Source organism: Myotis lucifugus, unplaced genomic scaffold (genome assembly GCF_000147115.1).
Source record: "Myotis lucifugus unplaced genomic scaffold, Myoluc2.0 scaffold_197, whole genome shotgun sequence".
Classification (NCBI taxonomy): Eukaryota; Metazoa; Chordata; class Mammalia; order Chiroptera; family Vespertilionidae; genus Myotis; species Myotis lucifugus.
In genome coordinates, this window is record NW_005871245.1 from 1,764,029 (window position 1) to 1,786,168 (window position 22,140).

The window sequence follows — 22,140 nt, forward strand, 5'->3', positions numbered from 1 at the left end:
GGCGCCCACCAGTCCTTGCCAAGGGGGACAGTCTGCTGCCCCCTCGGGCAGCCCGTCCAGTCTCACAGGCCCACTGCCCCACACCTGCTGGAGACGGCAGCAGCTCCCAACGTCACTGGGACAACGGGCGGGTGAACCTGCGTCCAGTGGTGCAGCTGATTGACATCATGAAGGACCTGACCCGGCTCTCCCAGGACCTGCAGCACAGCGGTGTGCACCTGGACTGCGGTGGGCTCCGGCTTAGCCGCCCGCCCGCCCCACCCCCTGGTGACCTTCAGTATAGCTTCTTCTCCTCCCCCAGTCTGGCCAACAGCATCCGCAGCCCAGAGGAGCGGCCTACCCCCCACGCCAAGTCTGAGCGGCCCAGTCACCCCCTCTATGAGCCTGAGCCTGAGCCCAGAGACAGTCCTCAGCCCGGTCAAGGCCATAGTCCCGGAGCCACGGCCGCGGCCACTGGCCTGCCCCCGGAACCTGAGCCAGACGGCCCTGATTACTCAGAACTCGCTGATGCCGACATCCTTAATGAGCTGGCCTCCCTTACTTGCCCCGAGGCCCAGCTGCTGGAGGCCCAGGCCCTTGAGCCCCCATCGCCTGAGCCAGAGCCTCAGCTCCTGGACCCCCAGCCCCGCTTCCTGGACCCACAGGCACTAGAACCGCTTGGGGAAGCGTTGGAGCTGCCGCCCTTGCAACCTCTCGCTGATCCTCTGGGGCTGCCAAGCCTGTCTCTGCAGGCCCTGGACACCCTGCCTGACTCCCTGGAGTCACAGCTGCTTGACCCTCAGGGACTTGACCCCCTGCCCAAATTGCTTGACGTTCCCGGCCGTCGTCTGGAGCCCCAGCAGCCCCTAGGGCCCTGCCCACTGGCCGAGCCCTTGCACCTGGACTTATGCTCACCCCATGGTCCCCCCGGGGCTGAGGGACTCCCCAAGTACGCCTTGCGGCGCACTGATAGGCCAAAGATTCTGTGTCGCCGGCGGAAAGCTGGTCGGGGGCGCAAGGCAGACGCCGGACCTGAGGGCCGCCTGCTGCCCCTGCCTATGCCCACAGGGATGGCGGCCGCCCTGGCTGAGCCTCCACCACCACCGCCTCCACCACCTCCTGCCCTGCCAGGCCCAGGCCCAGAGCTGGAGCCGGAATCTTCCCAGAACCCAATGATTCCTGCCCGCAAAAGCAAGTGCCGGGGCGTCCGCCGCATGGTGGTGAAGATGGCCAAGATCCCCGTGTCGCTGGGACGGCGGAACAAGACCACATACAAGGTGTCCTCCCTGAGCAGCAGCCTGAGCGTGGAGGGCAAAGAGCTGGGCCTGCGTGTGTCGGCAGAGCCCACCCCGCTGCTGAAGATGAAGAACAATGGACGGAACGTGGTGGTGGTCTTCCCACCCGGCGAGATGCCCATTATCCTCAAACGTAAGCGCGGCCGCCCTCCTAAGAACCTCCTGCTGGGTCCCGGCAAGCCCAAGGAGCCGGCCGTGGTGGCGGCGGAGGCCGCCACTGTGGCAGCAGCCACCATGGCCATGCCGGAGGTGAAGAAACGGCGGCGGCGGAAGCAGAAGCTGGCATCTCCCCAGCCGTCCTACGCCGCCGACGCCAACGACAGCAAGGCCGAGTACTCAGACGTCCTGGCCAAGCTGGCCTTCCTGAACCGCCAGAGCCAGTGTGCTGGGCGCTGCTCGCCGCCCCGCTGCTGGACACCCAGCGAGCCCGAGTCGGTGCATCAGGCACCCGACACCCAGAGCATCTCCCACTTCCTGCATCGCGTGCAGGGCTTCCGGCGGCGTGGCGGCAAAGCAGGTGGTTTTGGTGGCCGGGGTGGGAGCCACGCGGCCAAGGCAGCCCGATGCTCCTTCAGTGACTTCTTTGAGGGCATCGGCAAGAAGAAGAAGGTGGTGGCGGTGGCAGCTGCCGGGGTGGGGGGCCCCGGCCTCACCGAGTTGGGCCATCCCCGCAAACGGGGCCGTGGGGAGGTGGATGCCCTCACCGGGAAGCCCAAACGCAAGAGGCGGTCCCGGAAGAATGGGACTCTGTTCCCAGAGCAGGTGCCCAGTGGCCCCGGCTTTGGGGAGGCAGGCGCCGAATGGGCCGGGGACAAGGGTGGTGGCTGGGCCCTTCACCACGGGCACCCAGGTGGGCAAGCTGGCCGGAACTGTGGGTTCCAGGGGACTGAGGCCCGGGCCTTTGCCTCCACTGGGCTAGAGAGTGGGACCTCAGGCCGTGGCAGCTACTACAGCACGGGCACGCCTGCGGGCCAGAACGAGCTCAGCCAGGAGCGCCAAAACCTCTTCACTGGCTATTTTCGCTCCCTGCTCGATTCGGATGACTCCTCCGACCTCTTGGACTTTGCCCTTTCAGCCTCACGCCCTGGCCCCGAGTCCCGGAAGACATCGGGCACCTATGCGGGGCCCCCAACCAGCGCCCTGCCTGCCCAGCGAGGCCTGGCCACATTCCCCAGCCGGGGAGCCAAGGCCAGCCCAGTGGCGGTGGGCAGCAGTGGGCCTGGAGCGGACCCCTCCTTTCAGCCTGTCCTGCCTGCTCGCCAGACCTTCCCACCAGGCCGGGCAGGGAGCTACGGGATAACCCCAGCCACTTCAGATTGCCGGGCAGCGGAGACCTTTCCGAAGCTGGCTCCTCCGCCTTCAGCTGTGGCCCGCTCACCCACCACCCACCCGCCGGCCAACACCTACACCCCCCAGTACGGTGGCTATGGGGCTGGACAGAGTGTATTCGCCCCAGCAAAGCCCTTTACGGGCCAAGACTGTGCTAACAGCAAGGACTGCAGCTTTGCCTATGGCAGCGGCAACAGCCTGCCCGCCTCGCCCAGCAGTGCCCACAGCGCTGGCTACGCCCCACCGCCTACCGGTGGCCCCTGCCTGCCACCAGGCAAGGCCTCCTTCTTCAACAGCTCTGAGGGGGCTGCCTTCTCTGGTTCAGCCCCCACACCCCTGCGCTGTGACAGCCGGGCCAGCACTGTCTCGCCTGGCGGCTACATGGTGCCCAAGGGCACCACAGCCTCTGCTGCCTCCTCCTCCTCCTCCTCCTTCCAGCCCTCACCCGAGAACTGTCGGCAGTTTGTGGGGGCTTCTCAGTGGCCTTTCCGGCAGGGCTATGGAGGCCTGGACTGGGCCTCGGAGGCCTTCAGTCAGCTCTACAATCCCGGTTTCGACTGCCATGTCAGCGAGCCCAACGTGATCCTGGACATCTCCAACTACACGCCACAGAAGGTGAAGCAGCAGACAGCCATGTCCGAGACCTTCTCCGAGTCGTCCTCCGACAGCACCCAGTTCAATCAGCCGGTCGGAGGCGGCTTTAGGCGTGCCAACAGCGAGGCCTCGAGCAGTGAGGGCCAGTCCAGCCTGTCCAGCCTGGAGAAACTCATGATGGACTGGAACGAGGCCTCATCTGCCCCCGGCTACAACTGGAACCAGAGCGTCCTCTTCCAGAGCAGCTCTAAGCCAGGCCGCGGACGGCGGAAGAAGGTCGACCTGTTCGAGGCCTCACATCTGGGCTTCCCATCATCCGCCTCAGCCACTGCCTCAGGCTACCCGTCCAAACGGAGCACAGGGCCCCGGCAGCCACGGGGCGGACGGGGCGGTGGGGCCTGCTCGGCAAAGAAGGAGCGGGGCGGCGCAGCAGCCAAAGCCAAGTTCATCCCCAAGCCACAGCCGGTCAACCCGCTGTTCCAGGACAGCCCAGACCTCGGCCTAGACTACTACAGTGGGGACAGCAGCATGTCACCACTGCCCTCGCAGTCAAGGGCCTTTGGTGTGGGTGAGCGAGACCCCTGTGACTTCATGGGACCTTACTCCATGAACCCGTCCACGCCATCTGATGGCACCTTTGGCCAAGGCTTCCACTGCGACTCGCCCAGCCTGGGTGCCCCCGAGCTGGATGGCAAGCATTTCCCACCACTGGCCCACCCGCCCACGGTGTTTGATGCTGGCCTGCAGAAGGCGTACTCACCCACCTGCTCACCAACACTGGGCTTCAAGGAAGAGCTGCGGCCGCCACCCACAAAGCTGGCTGCCTGTGAGCCCCTCAAGCATGGGCTCCAGGGGGCCAGCCTAGGCCATGCGGCTGCAGCCCAGGCCCACCTGAGCTGCCGGGACCTGCCACTGGGCCAACCCCACTACGACTCCCCCAGCTGCAAGGGCACAGCATATTGGTACCCGCCAGGCTCAGCTGCACGCAGCCCACCCTATGAAGGCAAGGTGGGCACAGGGCTGCTAGCTGACTTCCTGGGCAGGACGGAGGCTGCGTGCCTCAGTGCCCCACACCTGGCTAGCCCACCAGCCACACCCAAGGCCGACAAGGAGCCCCTGGAGATGGGCCGGCCACCTGGTCCACCCCGTGGCCCTGCTGTAGCCGCTGCTGGCTATGGCTGCCCGCTCCTTAGTGACTTGACCCTGTCCCCTGTGCCAAGGGACTCACTGTTGCCCCTGCAGGATACCACCTATAGGTATCCAGGCTTTATGCCACAGGCGCATCCCGGCCTGGGTGGGGGCCCCAAGAGCAGCTTCCTGGGGCCCATGGCGGAACCTCACCCTGAGGACACATTCACCGTCACCTCCCTGTAGTGCCAACTGAAGTGCCGACTGGACCTCGAGGTTTTGTTCCTGGGTGAGTCTGGGGATGCGGGTGCAGTGGGAAGAGGCCTGGGGGTTGGGGCGGAGATGGGGACATGAGAGGTTGGCCGAGGAGAAGAGGTATAGTGATGAGCGGGAAGAACTTAAGGACAAGATTGGGGGCCTGAAAACAAGGAGTTGGGATTCAGTAAGGAGTCCAGGGTTAGATTTTGGGAACAGTCTTATGGAAATGGGTTGCTTGGGCGCAGAACCCAGCATGGGACTTGGATGTTATTGAAATGGCAGGAGAACCGTACACTGGACAGTCTCATCTAGTTTGGTTCATCAAGATATTGCCTTCATTCATGCTAGGGCCTTGACAGGCACATTTGAGTCCCAGGAAACAGTCACCACTTGACCTCACGTAAGGGAGGGCGTTTGAGTTGCTCTGTGAAGGGGAGGCAGGCTGTGTAATTGTCTGCCAGGGCCCATCCAAGGTACCGACCCTGACCTGCTCCTTCGTTTGCCTACGAGCTTCACTTAGTCTCAGGCGCGGTCTGGCAAGGGCCAGGTTAAAGGTGCAGCCAGGATGTCGGGTCATACACTCTCTACGGGCTTCATAGAAGGGCCCGGAGTATCCTTTCCTGGTCACCCATGGTCCCCCCAAAGGCTGTTTTTCAAAGTCTTTGGCCTGAGGTGGGCTCACTGTGGTCGGGCATGTGGGGTGGGGACCCAGAAGGGGAGGAGGGGGTGCTGGGGTCCTGCTGAGCCTGTGTCAGTGGGTCATCCCCGGGCAGGATGTTTCCTGCCTAGAAAAAGCCAGGCCCTTTCCTGAAGCCAAATGCTTTTCCAAGAGTTCAGTTAAATATCGATAGATATTCAGATGTCTTTACCAGGCACTGTGACCTCCGTAGTTAGAGTCCCAATTTTATGCTCTCGAGATTTTATGTTTTAGGAAAGGAGAATAAAAGGGGAGAGGGTTGGAGAAATCATTTTCTTGATGAACAGCCTGCTCCAGAAATACAGGCACAACTGGCCCTCAGATCCCACTTTTGAACAACAGACCCGTCACAGGACTGGCTCAGGTGTGGTGGCGGTGGAGTGGGCTGGGGGCCTGTCTGAGCCCCTCTCTCTTCACCTCTGCTGCCACTGCGGCCTCCTGGGAGCGGCTCTTCCTTGAGAAAGAATAGCAGGGCTCCTGGAAAGCCCCGTCCCTGATCTGGGGAGGCCATTCAAGGCCAGGGTGACTCAGGGTCCTGAAGTCATGTCAGTGGAAACTTATTACACCCTCCCTGCCTGACCTCAGCTCCCTTGGTGCCTGAAGGTGGCAAAGGGCAGCATGTGGGAGGCAGGAGGCCTAGAGAAGGACCATTCCCCAATTGGCCATCAACTTGCTATATGCCCTTGACCACGCTTTTATCCTCCCCACCACCGCCCCCCCGCCCCCACTCCGGCCTCTGTTTCCCCATCTGTTCAAGGAAATTCACTTTGATACTCTCTTAGGCCCTTGCAACTCTGCATGGCATAGACAATGGGTCAAACGTATTTGGGGGGGAGGGCAGCTTGTTTTTCCTCCTAATGAAGCCAGGCTGAGATTAAAATGGCCTTCCATTCCCCGTGCGTCTTACTGCAAGCAGTAGAGCCACAGATCTGAAGCAGGCCAGGGGGAAGCTGCTTAGGGTTTAAAATGTCAAACTCTTGATCCTTCTCACTGGAGGGGAGATGTCTCATGGATAATCAGAAATGTGAGTGAAATAATCCGAAAACCATTCCTCCCAGGCTCTGGGTGGGACAATAAATAGGTGTGGGGGCTGGGTGTTTGGGCAGGTCACAGCTCAGTGAGATACATAATGGAGCCACCAGTGAGGCCTGAACACAGGAGGAACTGGGACACCATCCAGCCCCACATTCTGGCCCTGCTCCCTGCTCAGAGCTAGGAGTTGACAGCACTGTCCTCAAACCAATGCATTCAGTTATTCCAAAGACATCTGTCCAGCACGCACTACGTGCCAGGCATGGGGACACCACAGTGAATACCACGAATGAGATCTTGGTCCTGGGGTGGGGGGGGGGGGGGGACCTTCCAGTTTAGAGGGAAAGACAGTAAACAGAGTGGCGCAAAGCATTTGGGAAATATCGCCGTAGGAAGGACTGCAAAGAGAAGAAAAGCTAGGAGGCCATGAGACTGCTGCAAGCTGTCCAGATCCCGAAGCTGATGCTTCAAGGGTGGAGTGGGACGAGCATTCTGGGCAGAGGGGACAGCAGTGGGTAAAGCCCTGAGGCAGGAAGGAGCTCAGCTTTGAAGACAGTAACGCTGAGTGAGGGGGCGAGGCAGGCAAAGCCAGCATCATGCCGGGCATCGGAAGGAGTTTGAACTGTCTTCCAAGACAAATAGGGAGCCACTGAGGTGAGCCCTCAGCTGGGATGTGCCAAGGGTCTCGGTGGAGCAGGGCAGGTGGTGAAGGAGGGAGCCCAGGCAGGCACTGCAGACGGCTCTGACCAAGGCCATGGTAGAGCTGCCTCCCTTTATCTGAGATGGCACCCCAGTTCCCTCTCCTGAGACAGCCTTCCAGGGCCAGGCACTGACGAAAATCACTGTGTGGACGAAGGTTTGGGGATACAGGGGAGTGGAATGGTGAGGAAGAAGAGTTAGCAGAGGGAGTGTCCCTGTCATCAGGACGTAAGCAGAGAGGACAGTGACAGGCTCGTTCGCCAACAGACTGAGCACTCGGTGTCGGGCACGGAGAAGCAGTCCTTCCGCTGAGCCACATCTTGAGCCCCTCCATGCCATGCCAGTGCCAGACACGGGGAGACAAAGCAGCCATGACCTCTGTTCTCAGAGGTCAGCGTCCACCCCAGGAAGCTAGAACAAGTACACAAAGAACCTGAAAACACCGGGTGGAAAGTGGCAGGTGCCAAGAGGCAGGGAGCAACAAAGCTTGTGCTCCAGGAAGGTGGGTGTTGAGGTCAGAAGTCATCCCTCTGCCCCTCTGGTGAGAAAAGGGACACATTTTGTGCTGGGCTCTTGGTGCAGCACGACTTTACTGGCCTTTCTCGGCAGCCTGGGAGGCGAGTCCCCACCCTCAGTCAGGGAGTTGAGGAAAAAGGTGCCGCGATGAACTTTGCCCAGAGGACCCATAGTTAGTAAGTGGTGGAGCCAGCATTTGAACCCAGTTCTGGCATCACCCCCACCCCATGCCCCCCGCCACACTGCTCCTCCTCCGCCCCACACCCCTGACTGCCCACCCACAAAATGACAGATTGGTCGGATGTTCCCTGCAACTGTTCCTGGGCCTGACATTTTAAATGGATGTTGAGGTTCTGCAGAAGAAGCTGCATTTCAGCTCGACCTTGAAGAGTAGGCAAGATTTGGACACTGGAGAATGGGGGAGGGGCCTTCCAGGCAGAGGGAACTGTGGGCCAGGGCAGGTCACATCCCAATGGGAACTAGAAGAGGAGAGCTCAGAGGAGCCAGAGTAGAGAATGTGGGACCAGACTGGTCTGGGAGCTGAGCTAATGGAACAGAATACAAGGGGTGGGGGTCGCAGGCACCTGGCCCCTTACAGACCTCTTCTCTAGTCCCTTAGGAAAGCAAAGCCAGACAGACTGGCTCCTTGCTGGGCCCTGCCATGCCCTGGGAGGAGGCGGGGAGGGTAGGAAGGGCCCTCCAAGGTGTTCAGGAATCTCGAGTCCCCCTCTCCTCCCTGCTCCCTCTCGGGCCTGGATCTGAGTCCAAGAGAAATGTCACAGGTCTTCCAAGGTTACACCAGCTGGGGCCTGACCAGAGCAGGAAGCAGTTCCCAAGGCCACCGTCCAGCAGGGTCAGCAGGCATGCCCGGACCGGGGCCAGGCCCCGGCTGCTCTGGGCTTTGTCTCTTCGTGTCTTGAAACCTCAAGAGGTCACTTGATCTTGCCTCTGGCTCGGAGCAAGAAGAGGCCCTCACGTCAGGGGTCAGCCAGCCCTGCCCTGCCTCTTCGGGGCTCCTCTTCCCAATCCCCGAGGCTGGCCGCCCTCCGATCCCAGCTCTCGCCTCTCCCGCGGCCGTTTTCAGGCCAGGCCTTCTTGTTCTGAGCCCTCACTTCCTGGAAATCTAATCTCTCCATGAACATGCCCTCTCACGCTCCTCCTCTCCCACATCCCCGTGGCCCTGGAAGAAGAACCCAAGGGAGCAAAAAGCCCTGAAAGGGGGGAAGAAGAGAAGGGGGGTGGAAGAGCATACCCGTGGGCATGGACAGGCCTGTGTGCAGAATCTGATTCCATCTCAAACCAGCCAAGTGACCTGGTGAGTCACGTCACCTTGCTGCATCTCTTATGAGAATTAAATGAGATTACCCGTGAAGCACTTAGCCGAGTCCCTGGCACAGCGAGCACGTAATCGGTGGCTGGTAAATGGGGGGATAAAATCCTCCTCGCCACCTGCGTGCCGGGGCCTCTGATCCAATCTGTGTGAGTCACACACCCCTGACCTTCTCCTGCTTGCTCAGGACTCTGCAGCCAGGCCTCCTTCACCTGCTCAACCGGATTCCCTCCTAGGAAGGACCTGGTATCTATCTCGTGTGAATGTGGGGCTTTTGGGGGGAGAGGAAATGCTCCCTAGGTCTTTGCCTTAGCAACTAAGTTCTCCCTGGGGAGCCAGAGAGACAAGGTAAGTCACAGACCCCGCCCCAAGGGACCCGAAGCCAACTGCGCGTCAGGACCCAGGTCAGCTGGAAGGCCTGCCCGCACACGCGTCCACACCAATCCTCTCTCTCGGTGCAGAGCCTCTGAAAAAGATTTCCTGTGGCTTTGTCACAGGTCATGGTTTTTCCCCTGGCAGATTTGCCACCTTTGTCGCCATAACTTCTGCTGCCGTCGTGCCCTCTGTTTATGCTGGAGGGCAGAGGAGGTAGATTAATTCTGTATTCAACGCGCATGAGCCAGCCTCCTTTCTGGGCCACGCGTGGCAGCCAGTGCTGAAGGTACCGCTGAACAAGACAAGCAGTGTCCTGCCCTCATGGAGTTTGCAGCCTATAAATAGGTGTTTATGAAAAGCCTCCGTGTGGGTATCGCTCTCCAGCGAAGGGGATGAAACAGTCCCACCAGGAATGCCAGGGACCACTTAGAACCACGAGCAGGGTGTGGGCAGTGCGGGCTTCCTGGAGGCAGACAATGGGTCTGGAACAAATGTGAGACTTCAGAAGCTGTAGCGCCAGCTCAGCCGCCTGGGCAGAGCACCCAGCACCTTCCAGGTCTCCTGCCCGACGTGTGTGCCCCCTGCCCTAGTCCATTCCCTCCATTGCTGCCACCAGAGCGCTTTGTTCGTCAGTGCATGGTGTCTGAGCCCCCCAGATATTTACTGAATGATTTGATTAAAACATATTTGCTCCTATGACTTCATTGCTTAACACCTTCAACAACTTTTTTTTCTTTTTATTGATTTTAGAGGAAGGTGGGCGGGCGGGGAGAGAAACATTAATGTGAGAGAGAACATGGTCAGTTGCCTCCCTCACGTGCCGACAGGATCAAACCCACCACCTTTGGGTGCGTGGAATGATACTCCAACCAGCTGAGCCACACAGGCCAGAGCGCCTCCTCCCCTCTCCAACCTCCTTCCCTGCAAAATAAAGCCCAGCTTCCTAGCTTGGTATTCCGGGTATTCGAGGCTTCTTTTTTGACCCGACCCCGACCTCCTCCTCACTCACCTCCCTTTCCAGCTTTGGATTGGAATCAGGAGTGGGGGGCGGGCGCTTTCCCCCGCGTGCCCTGTGCCTTTGCTCTGGCTGTTCTCTGGCCTGGCCTGCCCTTTCCTACCCACCATCCATCTCCCACCTGTCAGTTCCTATCTTTCACTCAGACATCACCTCCTCCAAGAAGCGTTCCAGGATCCTTCCCAGGCCCGATTAATCTCCAAACCTTCATGCATCCATGACAGCCCTTCCTGGGAATGTCCTCCCCACGCCATCAGCTTCTTTCGGCCAGTTACTCATGTCGGTGCACCGTTCCCGTCTCCCTCCCCGGTATCTCATCATGCCTGAGACATTTCAGGGTCAGGGTTTGGGGGTTTTTTTCCCCTTGAGTCAAAGAACAGTATGTAGACTAGGGAGAATTGTGAGAGGAAAGGGTAAGTGTTGGGGAATGGGTAGAAGATGATTTCTCTCAGCTTTTGTGCTCAGATACGCTCCTAACAGCGGGGCAGGGCTAACTGGGCTTTTGGGGATCTCCAAGTACAACCCTCCTGGTTTACAGAGAGAGAGAGAGACTTGCCCAAAGACACACAGCCACCCAGGCAAGGAGGCACCACATGGCAGAGTCAGGAGGGGCCCTTGGGGATCGCACAGTTCCACTTTCTTGTCCTTTCTGTAGCCTCCATCCACTTCAGCTGCATCCCCACACGTACCCATTGGTATCCCCTGTCTTTACACAGGCACCTAGCAGGAGGCGGGAGAGGGTGAGGATAAGCCTCCCCCAGCACCTGTAAGAAGTATGAGACTCCCGAGAGGTGGGAGAGGGACACAAGGCCACACAGCTCGGTGGGCAGCCAGGGATGTGAACCCTGTTTGGCCCTACAGCATCCCTGTATGCCCAGCAGTGGAGGAAGTGGGAGACCCCTAAGGAGGGAATGAGTGGGAAAGCTGGAGTTGAAGAAGCACCTCTCTGGTGGACACAGATGGTTTTATTTATTTATGTTTAGTTAATCATCACCTGAGGATGTTTCTTCCATTGATTTTTAGAGAGACTGGGAAGGAGGGAGAGGGAGCGAGAAAGAGAAACATCAATGTGAGAGAGACACATTGATTGGTTGCCTCCCACACACACCTCAACTGGGGCCAGGGATCGCACCTGCAATCCAGGTACCTTTGACCAGGAATTGAACCCATGACCCTTCTGTGCGTGGGATGGTGCTCTAACCATTGAGAACACTAGCCAGGGCTGGACTCTGATTTTTTTAAAAACTTCCCTGGAGTGGGGAGGGGAGCTCCTCCCCACAGCCTGCCCATTCCCAATGGGAAGCCCCACCCTCCTGGAATCTCTCCCAGGTGTGACCTGTGCCCCAAGGGGCATAGCGTCCTCTCCACATTTGAGGGGCTTGCTGGCCTGACTGCCTGAAAGCATCCGAAGAGGGGGGTGGATTAGCCTTTGGGCAGCTGTGGTTGCCTCTGGCCACTTGTCTCTGGAGCCCTTTCTCAGCGCCTGGAGCTCTCTCCCGTTACCTGTCCAATCCCCTTATTTTACAGAGCAACCGAAGGCCAGAGAGGGAAAGGACTTTTCCCAGGTCACACAGCAAGTTGGTTCAGTTCCATGTACTCTCTTGGCCTTCTGCTCCGCCGCCTTGTTTGATGTGAGGCCCCCTTCTGAAGGGCAGTGCCTAGCAGGTGGGGGTTAGACCTTAGCTGTGGCCTGCAGTTAGTGGGTGTGGATACATGCCTGCTGGTTGCTTAAATGAACACAGAATGTGTGCTCCTTTTTTTAAAAAAAAAATATTTTTATTGATTTCAGAGAGGAAGGGAGAGGGAGAGAGAGATGGAAACATCAATGATGAGAGAGAATCGTTGACCGGCTGCCTCCTGCATGCCCCACACTGGGGACCGAGCCCACAACCAGGGCATGTGCCCTAACCGGGAATCGAACTGTGACCTCCTGGTTCGGAGGTCGATGCTCAACCACTGAGCCACGCCGGCCGGGCAAAATGTGTGCTCCTTTAGTGGGGAGAGCAGCTCTCCCCAGACAACCTGATTTGTACACCATCGGCAGCACTTTGAGTCCCTGCCCAGCTATCCCTCAGTGCCCCCCAGAGCCAGCCCCCACTGACAGGCAGAGACCATTTAGTGCCCTGACACCTCGGACAGGAAAACTGCTAGAGCACAAGGACTCCTGGCAGGGGACTCTGTGGTCCTTCATCAGGGAGGCACTAAAAGGTTAAGTCTCATGAACAATGGCTGGTGCCCTGGGGCGCTAGGCACATGCTGGTGTTGGGGATACAGAGGTCCACACAGGTCTCTGCCCTGGAGGAGCAGGGGAGGGAATGACAAGTGCACTGGTAGCTATGGTAACAGGGTGGTCTGAGGCAGCATCCAGGAGGTGTGCGCGACCTGAGCTGGACCTGGACATGCTGATCAGACGTAGACCCGTCTTCACCATCTTCGCCGTCGTTCAGTCAGCACACACTCTTGACCCCAGCATGTACAGGGCTCTGTGCTCCGCAGGGAGGAGAAGAGCCACAGTGCCTCCTGCCAAGGCTGGGCTAGGGGCCCCCCAGGGCTTCCCTCGGCACAGTCCTCCTCTCCCCGAGTTCTAATTTCCTGGTTTGGGGTCTGCTTTTCTTCCTTCTCTGCTCCGTGAGCCCCTCAAGGGCAGGGACTAGCAATCTTGTTCTCTGCTTTGTCTCCAGTGCCCAGCCCTGGGCCACCTGGCATGTGAGCCTTGGTTCCATTTTGTGGAAAATTGAACCTAGTGAGGTCAGGGTTCTATATAGCCACAGCCTTCTCCATCCTCCCCTGCTCAGGAGCCTCTGGATTCGATTCTCTCCCCATCCCCCACCGTCCCCCAGATTCTGGCCAAGTCATGAAAGCTGGGGAGGGCGGTGGGAGGAGGAAGGTGAGACAGGATGGCTTAGCAGAGGGTGAGAAAGCCTCCCTGCTGCCTGGCCACCGGCACCATGGGAATGGTTCTGGCAGGAGCTGCCTGCTGGGCTGAGATCACCATGGAGACCCGGCTTGGAGAGGGTCACTGGCAGTGGCTAAGGGCTGGAGGGGGTGGGGGTGGCAGGGATTTGTGAGGAAGCTCCCAGCCTGCCCTGGGGCCCTTCAGGGGAGCAGGAGAGGCTGGGGTTTGGTAGAATTCACTTGCTAAGTGGTTTGGAGCAGCCCATTCTAAGTCTCCCCCTCTCTTGTCTCCCCAACACATTATGCCCATCACCCCAACAGGAGGTTCCTGAGCTCAGCAGCTGTTTTTAAACTGCACAGAACTGTCCTGCAGATCCGTGCCTCCAGCCCTTCAGCTGCACCTTTCCCCCACATCTAGCAGGCCTGCCTAATGGACACCCTGCTTATCTCTGCAGCTGCTCCTGTTTATCACCCCACCTGTGGCGAACTGGCATCCATCCCACCGCACCCCTTGCCCCAAGAGTTGCTTTTCCACCAATCCCCCCAGTCGCAATATAGCTGTCACCCTGCCTGGCATACCTCTTACCCCCGCGGCTAATGTTCCATCCTCCCCTCCCCTGCAGGAGACCTGACAGCTTAACAAAGATGCAGCTCCCACCCTCCCCCTCACATCTCTGTTTGCCACCTGGGCTGAGGCACCCCGGTGGGGTGCTGCTCCCACCACCTTCCGGGAACCCACCTGGGTCCTCTGGCCTTGGGGGAGTACTGGCAAGTCCAACCTCAGGACAGAAGTCTTCCCCGGGGCTGACTGCCCAGCAGACAACAGCCGAGGCTGAGCAGAATTTAAATGTGGCCTGTTGGGAAGGGAAGCCAAGAGGACAAGGGAGGAGAGGCTTTCTGTGGCTGCCGGTTCCTGCAGGGTGGGGGATGGTGGGCTGGCTTGCTGAGGAGTCGGAGAAGGTGTTTTTAACACCCTCACCTGCCCCTGAATTCTGGTGGGACGGTCACTCGCCAAGTGTGGGAGATGTGAATTTCAGGGCTCTGAGAGGACACAACTCTGAAAGGGTCAGGCTAATGACTGGGCGTCTTGAGAATGACTGAGCCCATCCCTGTCCCTCTGGGCACCTTCCTGCTCATCCCAGCAAAGCTGGGGTCTGGGTAGGGAGTCAGTACCCCGGGGCCCTTCTAGGGAAGGGGGTACTCCAGCCCTCCAGTGTCTGGTGGTTGTAGGGACGGGGGACTTGGGGGTTCCTGAGCTTCTGGAAGGCAGGAGGTGCAGCCAAACACAGATGGTATTGTGTTGGGCAATTTCTTTATTCCTTTATTCAGACAGACTTCCTCCTCACCTCACCTCTCTAAGGAACAGAATGGCATCGGTGGGGGCTGGGAAGAGGGTTCGATTTAGAAGAAATTAAAGCGGCAGTTCACACCTGTGCTGTGCTAAGGCCCCATCTTCTCCATTGTGTCATTGCTCAGAACAGCCTCGGTTGGAGGAATTACTAAACTCATTGTTGCATGAGGAGACCCAGCCTTGGAGAGCCTAGCTGGCCCAGGCCCCAGGAAAAGAATAGCAACTAGTAATTAGTGTCGTTTATTATGCATTTATGTACCAGGCTTCATCTGCCTGGAACCACTAACTCCTCCCAACAAACCTATGGAATAGTTCTGTTGTCCCCTTTTTACAGATGAGTAAACTGAGGCTCACAGAAGATTCACCAACTTGCCCAAGGTCATAGAGCTATTAATGGTGGTGCTAGCATTTGAACTTAGCTGTGTCTGGTTCTCGAGTTTAAGTTCTCTCTCTCTCTCTCTCTCTTTTTAATATATTTGTATTCATTTCAGAGAAGAAGGGAGAGAGAGATAGAAACATCAATGATAAGAGAATTATTGATTGGGGGCGCGCAGGACGCCCCACATTGGGGATCGAGCCTGCAACCCGGGCATGTGCCCTGACTGGGAATTGAACCATGACCTCCTGGTTCATAAGTTGACGCTCAACCTCTGAGCCACGCCAGCCGTGCTAGAGTTCACGTTTTGGAACTCCAACCACGCACCCAGCACATCCTTTACCTCTCAGTGGCCTTGGACCGCACATGATTTTACAGATGGAGAAACTGGGCTCAGAGAAAGCCAGGAGCAGCCCAGAGTTTCGTGGGGAACTGTTTGGAGAAGGAGCAATGGGGTTAGCTTCTCCCAGAACCCTGGTCGGAACTGGGTGGGGTCCCACACTTAGCCTCCCTGTTCTCCGAGCTCAGTGTCTGCCTGCTGCTGACTTCTGTCTCTTCTCTTATGTTTCTTTGCAGCTTTCAGAAAATCAACGCCAAGACCCCTCCCAGCGTCCACATCGTCCTCTGGCAGGAGCGCTTGCCCCTCTGCCTCCCGCTCCACCCCCCCTGCACCCCCCTGCAGCCCCATCTCCTCCAACCTCCCCCCCGCCCCGCCCATCTCCTCCACGCAGAAGCCCAAGGTGAGCCCTTTCTGCACAAAACCAGCAATTGTAAATACTTTTTAAAAATGTACAAAACTTAAAAAACAAAACACAGTTTTAGAAAAAGACAAAAAAAAAAAAGAGAGAGAGAGAGCGAGAGAGCGAGCGCGTGCAAGAGGTTGCAAGCGGGGCCTCGAGGTGTCCAGAGCCCCTGCAAGTATGCACTGAGAAATTTATCTACAGGTCGTTTGACAAAAATGAACAATATCCTATTTATTGTATATACTGTTTTATTATAAATCGTGGATTGTATATTGCATTCTGTAAACCTGCTGTGGTCCCGTGGTGTGCAAATTCGCATGGTGGGGGGGAGGGAAAAGAACCTCTTGCGGGGGCTTTTTTTTTTTTCTTTTTCTTATTTTTCACTCTTTTGGGTTTTCTCTTCTGTTGTTGTTGTTGTTTTCTGTTGGCAGGACACACCCAAAGATCCAAGTTTGTATTAAAAAGAAATGAAAAAAAAGCAAAAAAAAAAAAAAAAAACAACACACACACACCTTGTGTCTTGTGAAAGGGGTGGGCGGGTGAGTGAGGGTGGGATGGAAGGGGCAGGCCTGGGTTTTGTCACCAGCCACTGGGTCCCCAGAGAAGTTGAAATACTGCCCTGTGGTCCCTCTTCGTTTTCCCTTTTGCCTGAGATCTGAGTCACCTTCACATCTGGGCCCACTACCCCAATTCCTCCCCAGGCCCTGGGTCTCCCTGCCTTGGGCTCCCCAGTCTGCCCCCTAGCACTCTGGCCCCCGGTCTGTTCATTCTGTCCCCGGGTGCAGGGATTCTGCCTCTAAGCTCCTTGTTTTGCCCTAGGTCTTGGTCTCCCCTCACTCTAAGACCCTCTTCTGGCCCACGTCCCAGCTCTCCCTTTCTCTGGGCCCTTTTTTATGTCCCCGGGTCTCCCCTGCCCCAGGACCCCTGTTCCCCCGAGTCCTAGGTTCCTCTGAGTCGAGTCTCTGGTCTCCCCTCCTAGACCCCCCGCATGTCCTCTCGGCCCAGGTCCTGTGTTTCTCCAGCCTCTGGGCCACACGTTCTGTTCTGGTTTCAGGGACACTTGTCTGAGTCACTCATTTCGTCCTAAGCCCAAGAACCCTGTGAGATGCCCTCTGTCCCCACAAGGACTGAAGTGCCCTCCCCTTTTGTCTCTCCCTTTGCCCCAGGCCCTGGGTTCCCCCTTTGTCTCACTTTGCTCATATATATCATACTATTCTTTTTCACCACACGACTATTTGTTCTCAACATCATCCATCTGGCCCCTGCCAAATGGAGGGGTGTGAATAAGCCAGTCACACCCTTTCTCTCTCTGCTTTCTCTTTTCCATCCCGAGCCCCAAATGCTGGGTCTGGGTTTCCTTGCCACTTTCGTAAACTTTGGAAATGCAAAGACGACTCTTACTCCTGTGCCTGCTTCTGGTGGAGCTGGAAGAACTGACCTTGGGGAGCTCTTGGCTGCTTGACTAAACAATGCCCAGTTGGGCTGCCTGGTCTTTAGCGAGCAGCCTTTCCTATCGGTGCATTGTATGTCAAAGCTCTGTCCAGTGTGGCTTCTCCGTGTCCCTCCGGCGGAAGCTCAGGGAGACCCCCAGGGCCAGCTCCCCGCGGCCTCCCTCCCTGACCCGACCAGCAAGGTCCAGGCTGGAGGAGTCAAAGGAGAAGCCCAGGCCTGGGGCCCTTTCTGCACAAAACCAGCAACTGCAGATACTTGTTAAAAATGTACAAAAGTTTAAAACAAAACACAGACCCCCACCTTGTGGGCACCCCTGTCTGAAAGAGAAGGCCGGAGGTTCAGATCGGGGCAGGAAACAGAACTGCAGTGTCTGTGCTGGATGTGACGGCTCATCCACCCACCAAGGCCCCTCCACGAACCCCCAAGTCCTCACCCTCCTGCGTGGTGAGAGCACAGGCATCAACACTGTGCTCAAGCCGACAATCCAGAGAGATGCTGGAAGTGGGGGCAGGGAGCAGTAAGACCCCGGGAGGGTCGGGGAGAGCGGCTTTGTTCCTGGAAGCGGAAAGAGCATGTGCAAAGGCCTGGAGGTGTGAGAGGGTGGCAGGGGGCGGAAGTCACACGTAGTTAGGTCTGTTTGGAGCAGACACTGTGTGTTTGGGGAGGGGAGAGGGCTTTGGCAAGACCACTCGGGCAGAGTGGAGGCTGGTCGGAGGGGGTGGGTGGCGTTGCAGGAACCAGTGGGGGAGGCCGGAGAAGCTTGTTTTCAGCCCCAGGAATCGCCTGCAGGGAAAAAATGTTCTGCGGTTGCTGAGGAAGCAGAAGAGACTTGGAGAGGCTGTCCAGGTGGGGCAGGCTGGGCAGAGGCAGTGCCCAGTGGGGGACTGAGGGCTCCACTTGTGATTGGTCTAGAGATGGGGAGGAAGGCTGGTGAAGAGTATCTACCACAGAATAAGAGTGGGGATAGGGAGGGGGGGACCCAAGAAGGAAATGGGAATTCAGGGAGGTGATTATAGCCCAGCAAGGGGGCTCATTAATTTGAGAGCTTAACTTGAGAGGATTAACTACAAAGAGAGGGGTGTCCTGGCCAGTGTGCACAGTGGTTAGAGCACCAGCCCGCACACCGAAGGGCCAGGGTTGCGGGTTCAATTCCTGGTCAAGGGCATGTACCTGGGTTGCAGGTTTGATCCCCACCTCCAGTCGAGGTGCGTTCGGGAGGCAACCAATTGATGTGTCTCACATCGATGTTTCTCTCCCCCTTCCTCCCACTCTCTAAAAACATCAATGGAAAAATAGCCTCGGGTGAGGATTCTTTAAAAACAAGAGGGGCAACAGGAGAGGGATGGGAACTCAGAGAAGAGCTTATAGCTTTCGGGATGGGAGGCAGGCTTGGTAAGGAAAACGGGGGTTCCCTGAAAGGAGGGGTCAGCGAGAGAATGGGGAGGGCAGGGTTCTATAGCTTAGTAAGGGGTAAGGAGAGCCAAGATGTATTTTGGAGAACAGGCTCCAGAGGCCAAGGGCCCAGCCTTTGGGATTTAAGGTTCTCTGTGCCCTTGGGCCCTGGGGCCTTGGGCAAGGGACAACAGAGACCCTGCCCAGGTGGGTGGGGAAGGATGAGTAGCACCCTATTTGTTTATTTTATTTTTTATCCTCACGAGAATGTTTTTATTGATTTGAGAGAGAGAGAGAGAGAGAAACGTCAGTGTGAGAGAGAGAGAGAGAGAAATGTCAGTGTGAGAGAGAAACATCTCTATTGCCTCCCATACTCACTGCAACTGGGGATCGAACCCACAACCTGGTTATGCACCCTGACTGGAAATCGAACCAACAGCCTCTTGGTGTACAGGATTATGCTCTAGCCAACTTAGACAACCGGCCAGGGCACGGCACCCTGTTTGATCTGTTCTTACCACAGTCCCATACCTGATCCCAGAATATATCAAGGCAACATAGTCCCTAGGTATTTGGATTTTACCACCATTTATTAAATACTTCCTGGAGGTGCTTATTCCTCAGAACAATCGTTGAAGTAGAGAAAGATACCTCACTTACAAATGAAAAGACAGCTTCAGAGACTTGGAGTAAGTGACTTGTCCAAGATTACATGGGAAGTGGCAGAAGTAGGTTGGCCTGGAATCTGACTCTGGGCCCTTGCCTTTTCATAACAGGTTGGGGGGGCGGGGGGGGGGGCTGCTCATAAAATTCATCCAAAAAAATGATTTGTTCTATAATAAAATTTTAAATTATACAAATAAAAATCGGAAATAATTATACAATTATAACACTATGATCCAGATACTGTTCTAAACATTTAACATATATGTGTGTGTGTGTGTGTGTGTGTGTGTGTATAATATATATATGAACTCATTCCATCTCCACAACAATTCTACGAGGCTTTTTATTGTAACGATTATTATCACCGTTTTACAGATAGAGAGGTAATTTACAAAGACCACTCAGTAAATAGTGACACCAGGGTTCAAACGCTAGATTGTGGAAGTCTGCTCACTGCACTGTTAAAATCTACTTCACCGCCATTCCTGGTAATAAACCCAGTGTCAACATTTCTGAGTCCATTCATCTAGATCAGTGGTTCCCAATCTAGGGATTCTGAGATTATTGAGCTGGGTGGGGCCTGGGCATTGGAGTTTTTAAAGCTCCCCAAGTGGGCCCTAGCCAGTATGGCTCAGTGGATAGAGCATCAAACTGTGGACCAAAGGGTCCCCGGGTTCAATTTAGTCAGGGCACATGCCCGGGGTTGCTGGCTCCTCCCTGGCCCAGGCCCTGGTCAGAGCACGTGCAGGAGGCAACCAATCGATGTTTTCTCTCACATCGATATTTCTCTCTAAAAATCAATGGAAAAATATCCTTGAGTGAGGATTAAAAAATATAAATAAAAGCTCCCCAGGTAGTTCTGTGCAACCAAAGGTGAGAACCTCTAATCTAGGTGTTGTGCTGTTTGCATACAAGCAGGCACCTGTGGGCGCACACCTATATATTTTTTTAAATATATTTTATTGATTTTTTACAGAGAGGAAGGGAGAGGGATAGAGAGTTAGAAACATCAATGTGAGAGAAACATTGATCAGCTGCCTCCTGCACACTCCCTACTGGGTATGTGCCTGCAACCCAGGTACATGCCCCTGGCCGGAATCGAACCTGGGACCCTAGAGTCCTCAGGCCGACGCTCTATCCACTGAGCCAAACCAGTCAGGGCGTGCACACCTATATTTAAGGTGTCCTAGGTCTGTATCCGATGCCTTCTTGTGTGTACACTGTGGGATGCATTCATGTTTTTCACTGAGTGGCTGTAAACTACTATGGATTCTCTGAATGACTGTTAGACACTATAAACACATTTCTTTAACAAATGATGTATTTAACAAATAGTTTTTAAGCACCTACAAGATTCCAGGTATGTCCCAGGCACTTGAGGATACAACAGTGAACAAAAGAGACCGGGCCCATGCCTTGAGTGTAGCCTGGTGGAATTGACCAGTTTGGTCCTCTGTCTTTCCCTGTGGGTGGCAGAGGTTGGAACCCCTCGGAGATTGCTGAGGGGTGAATGGGAGAGCTAAGAAGGTAGGACTTGTGGTGCAGCTGTGTGTGTGGTGGATCCTCTGGCCGTACGTGCAGAGGTGTTTGAGACAGGGAGACCCAGGGCGTGTTTCTGCGTGTGAATGAGTATGGCCGACTGTGTGGCATGTGTGCATGATCTGGGCCTGAGAAAATATGGGCAACTGTGGTGGGGGTGGGGAGAGGGAGTGAGGGAGGGCTGTGTGCAAGGTAGTCACTAGCCCAGAACAGCACACAGATGGTGGCGCACGCGCGCACACACACGCACACACACTCACACACACCGCCAGCTGCTGCAAGGAGGAGGTGGGTTCCCTTCCCAGGGCCAGGAGAACTCTGCTTTGGGTCTGTGGAGGAGGCATGACCAGGGCTGGAAACTAGAGTGGGAGGAAGGGAGGGAAAGAGACAGGAGGCCAGGGACCCACATCTTGACCTCTGGCCTGTTTCCGCAGTGCTGACTTGGTGCTCTGGGTCTCTGTGTGAGCCTGGGTCGCCCTCTGTCTAATGTCCATCTCCGTTCCTCTGTTCTGGGTCTTGGACTATAAGGCTGATCACATGACTCCAGGTCACCAGTCTCCAGCCTACTTGGCTCTCTGTCTTCCCCCTCCAAGTCTCTCCGTCTCTGTCTCCAGGTCTCCTCTGTATCCTTGTCCTTTCTTGTCCTTGCCAGGTGGGGGGAGGGCTCGGTGCTCAGCGAGCAGGTGTCGGCTTGCTCAGCAGCAGGGAGCGAAGCGAGAGGGCACAGAGCCAGCAGCCCCTGGACACAACCACAACCCAGGACACACTCAGGGCACTCACAGGAACACAGTGACGTGGAGAGTCGGGCTCTCAGGGATTCACAGGGAATTCACACAGACAGATACACATTGCAACACGCAGCTGTGCCCAGAAACGCACAAGGGTGCAGAGGGTCACGACGATACAAGGGATCTCGCGCACACACACTAAGAAATACTCATCCGGGTACAGGCACCCCTGGGCACACATCCAGAGGAAACCCAGGGCCATGGGCCTGCAAACAGAGGCACACACCTTTATCCCGGCACAAAGGTTAGCAAAGACGATCGCACTAGTTACGCCAGGGCAATCATACTTAACCTCACACAATCAGGAACGAAGAGGCAAAAACATGAGCACAGACGGGCACAATAGGCACACGAGGAACACAGCCGGGCATGGGGCAGGGGCCGAACCCTTCGGGGCACGCCACCCCCGCTCCCCGCCCCTAGAGGCTCACTCCGGAGCACCTGGGGACACGCCCATCGGCCGCGGGGGCGGGCACAGCGTGGCCCGGGCACACCTGGAGCCCCCAGCTCGCCCGCGGGTTCCCCGAGTGTGCGTGCCCGCTGGTGCGTGTCGCCACCTGTGGGAGGAGAGGTGCGCACTGCGCCTGGGGCGGCCCGGATGCGAGGCGCGGGGGAGCGGTTGCCATGGCGAGTGGAGCGCGGCCGCATACTAATGGGGCGGCCAGGGGTGCTGCCTCCCTGCCGCCTGGCT

General features: G+C 56.8%; 1 protein-coding gene across 1 annotated transcript; it reads left to right on the forward strand.

Annotated features, from left to right (window-relative positions):
• Positions 1-5: 5 nt before the first annotated feature.
• On the forward strand, positions 6-16,110 carry AHDC1 (AT-hook DNA binding motif containing 1; the record flags this gene model as incomplete). Its single annotated transcript, XM_006097317.2, has 2 exons — positions 6-4,614; positions 15,446-16,110. A coding segment is annotated over one exon (4,566 nt), but the record flags the coding sequence as incomplete, so codon positions are not given.
• Between the last annotated feature and the right edge of the window lie 6,030 nt (positions 16,111-22,140).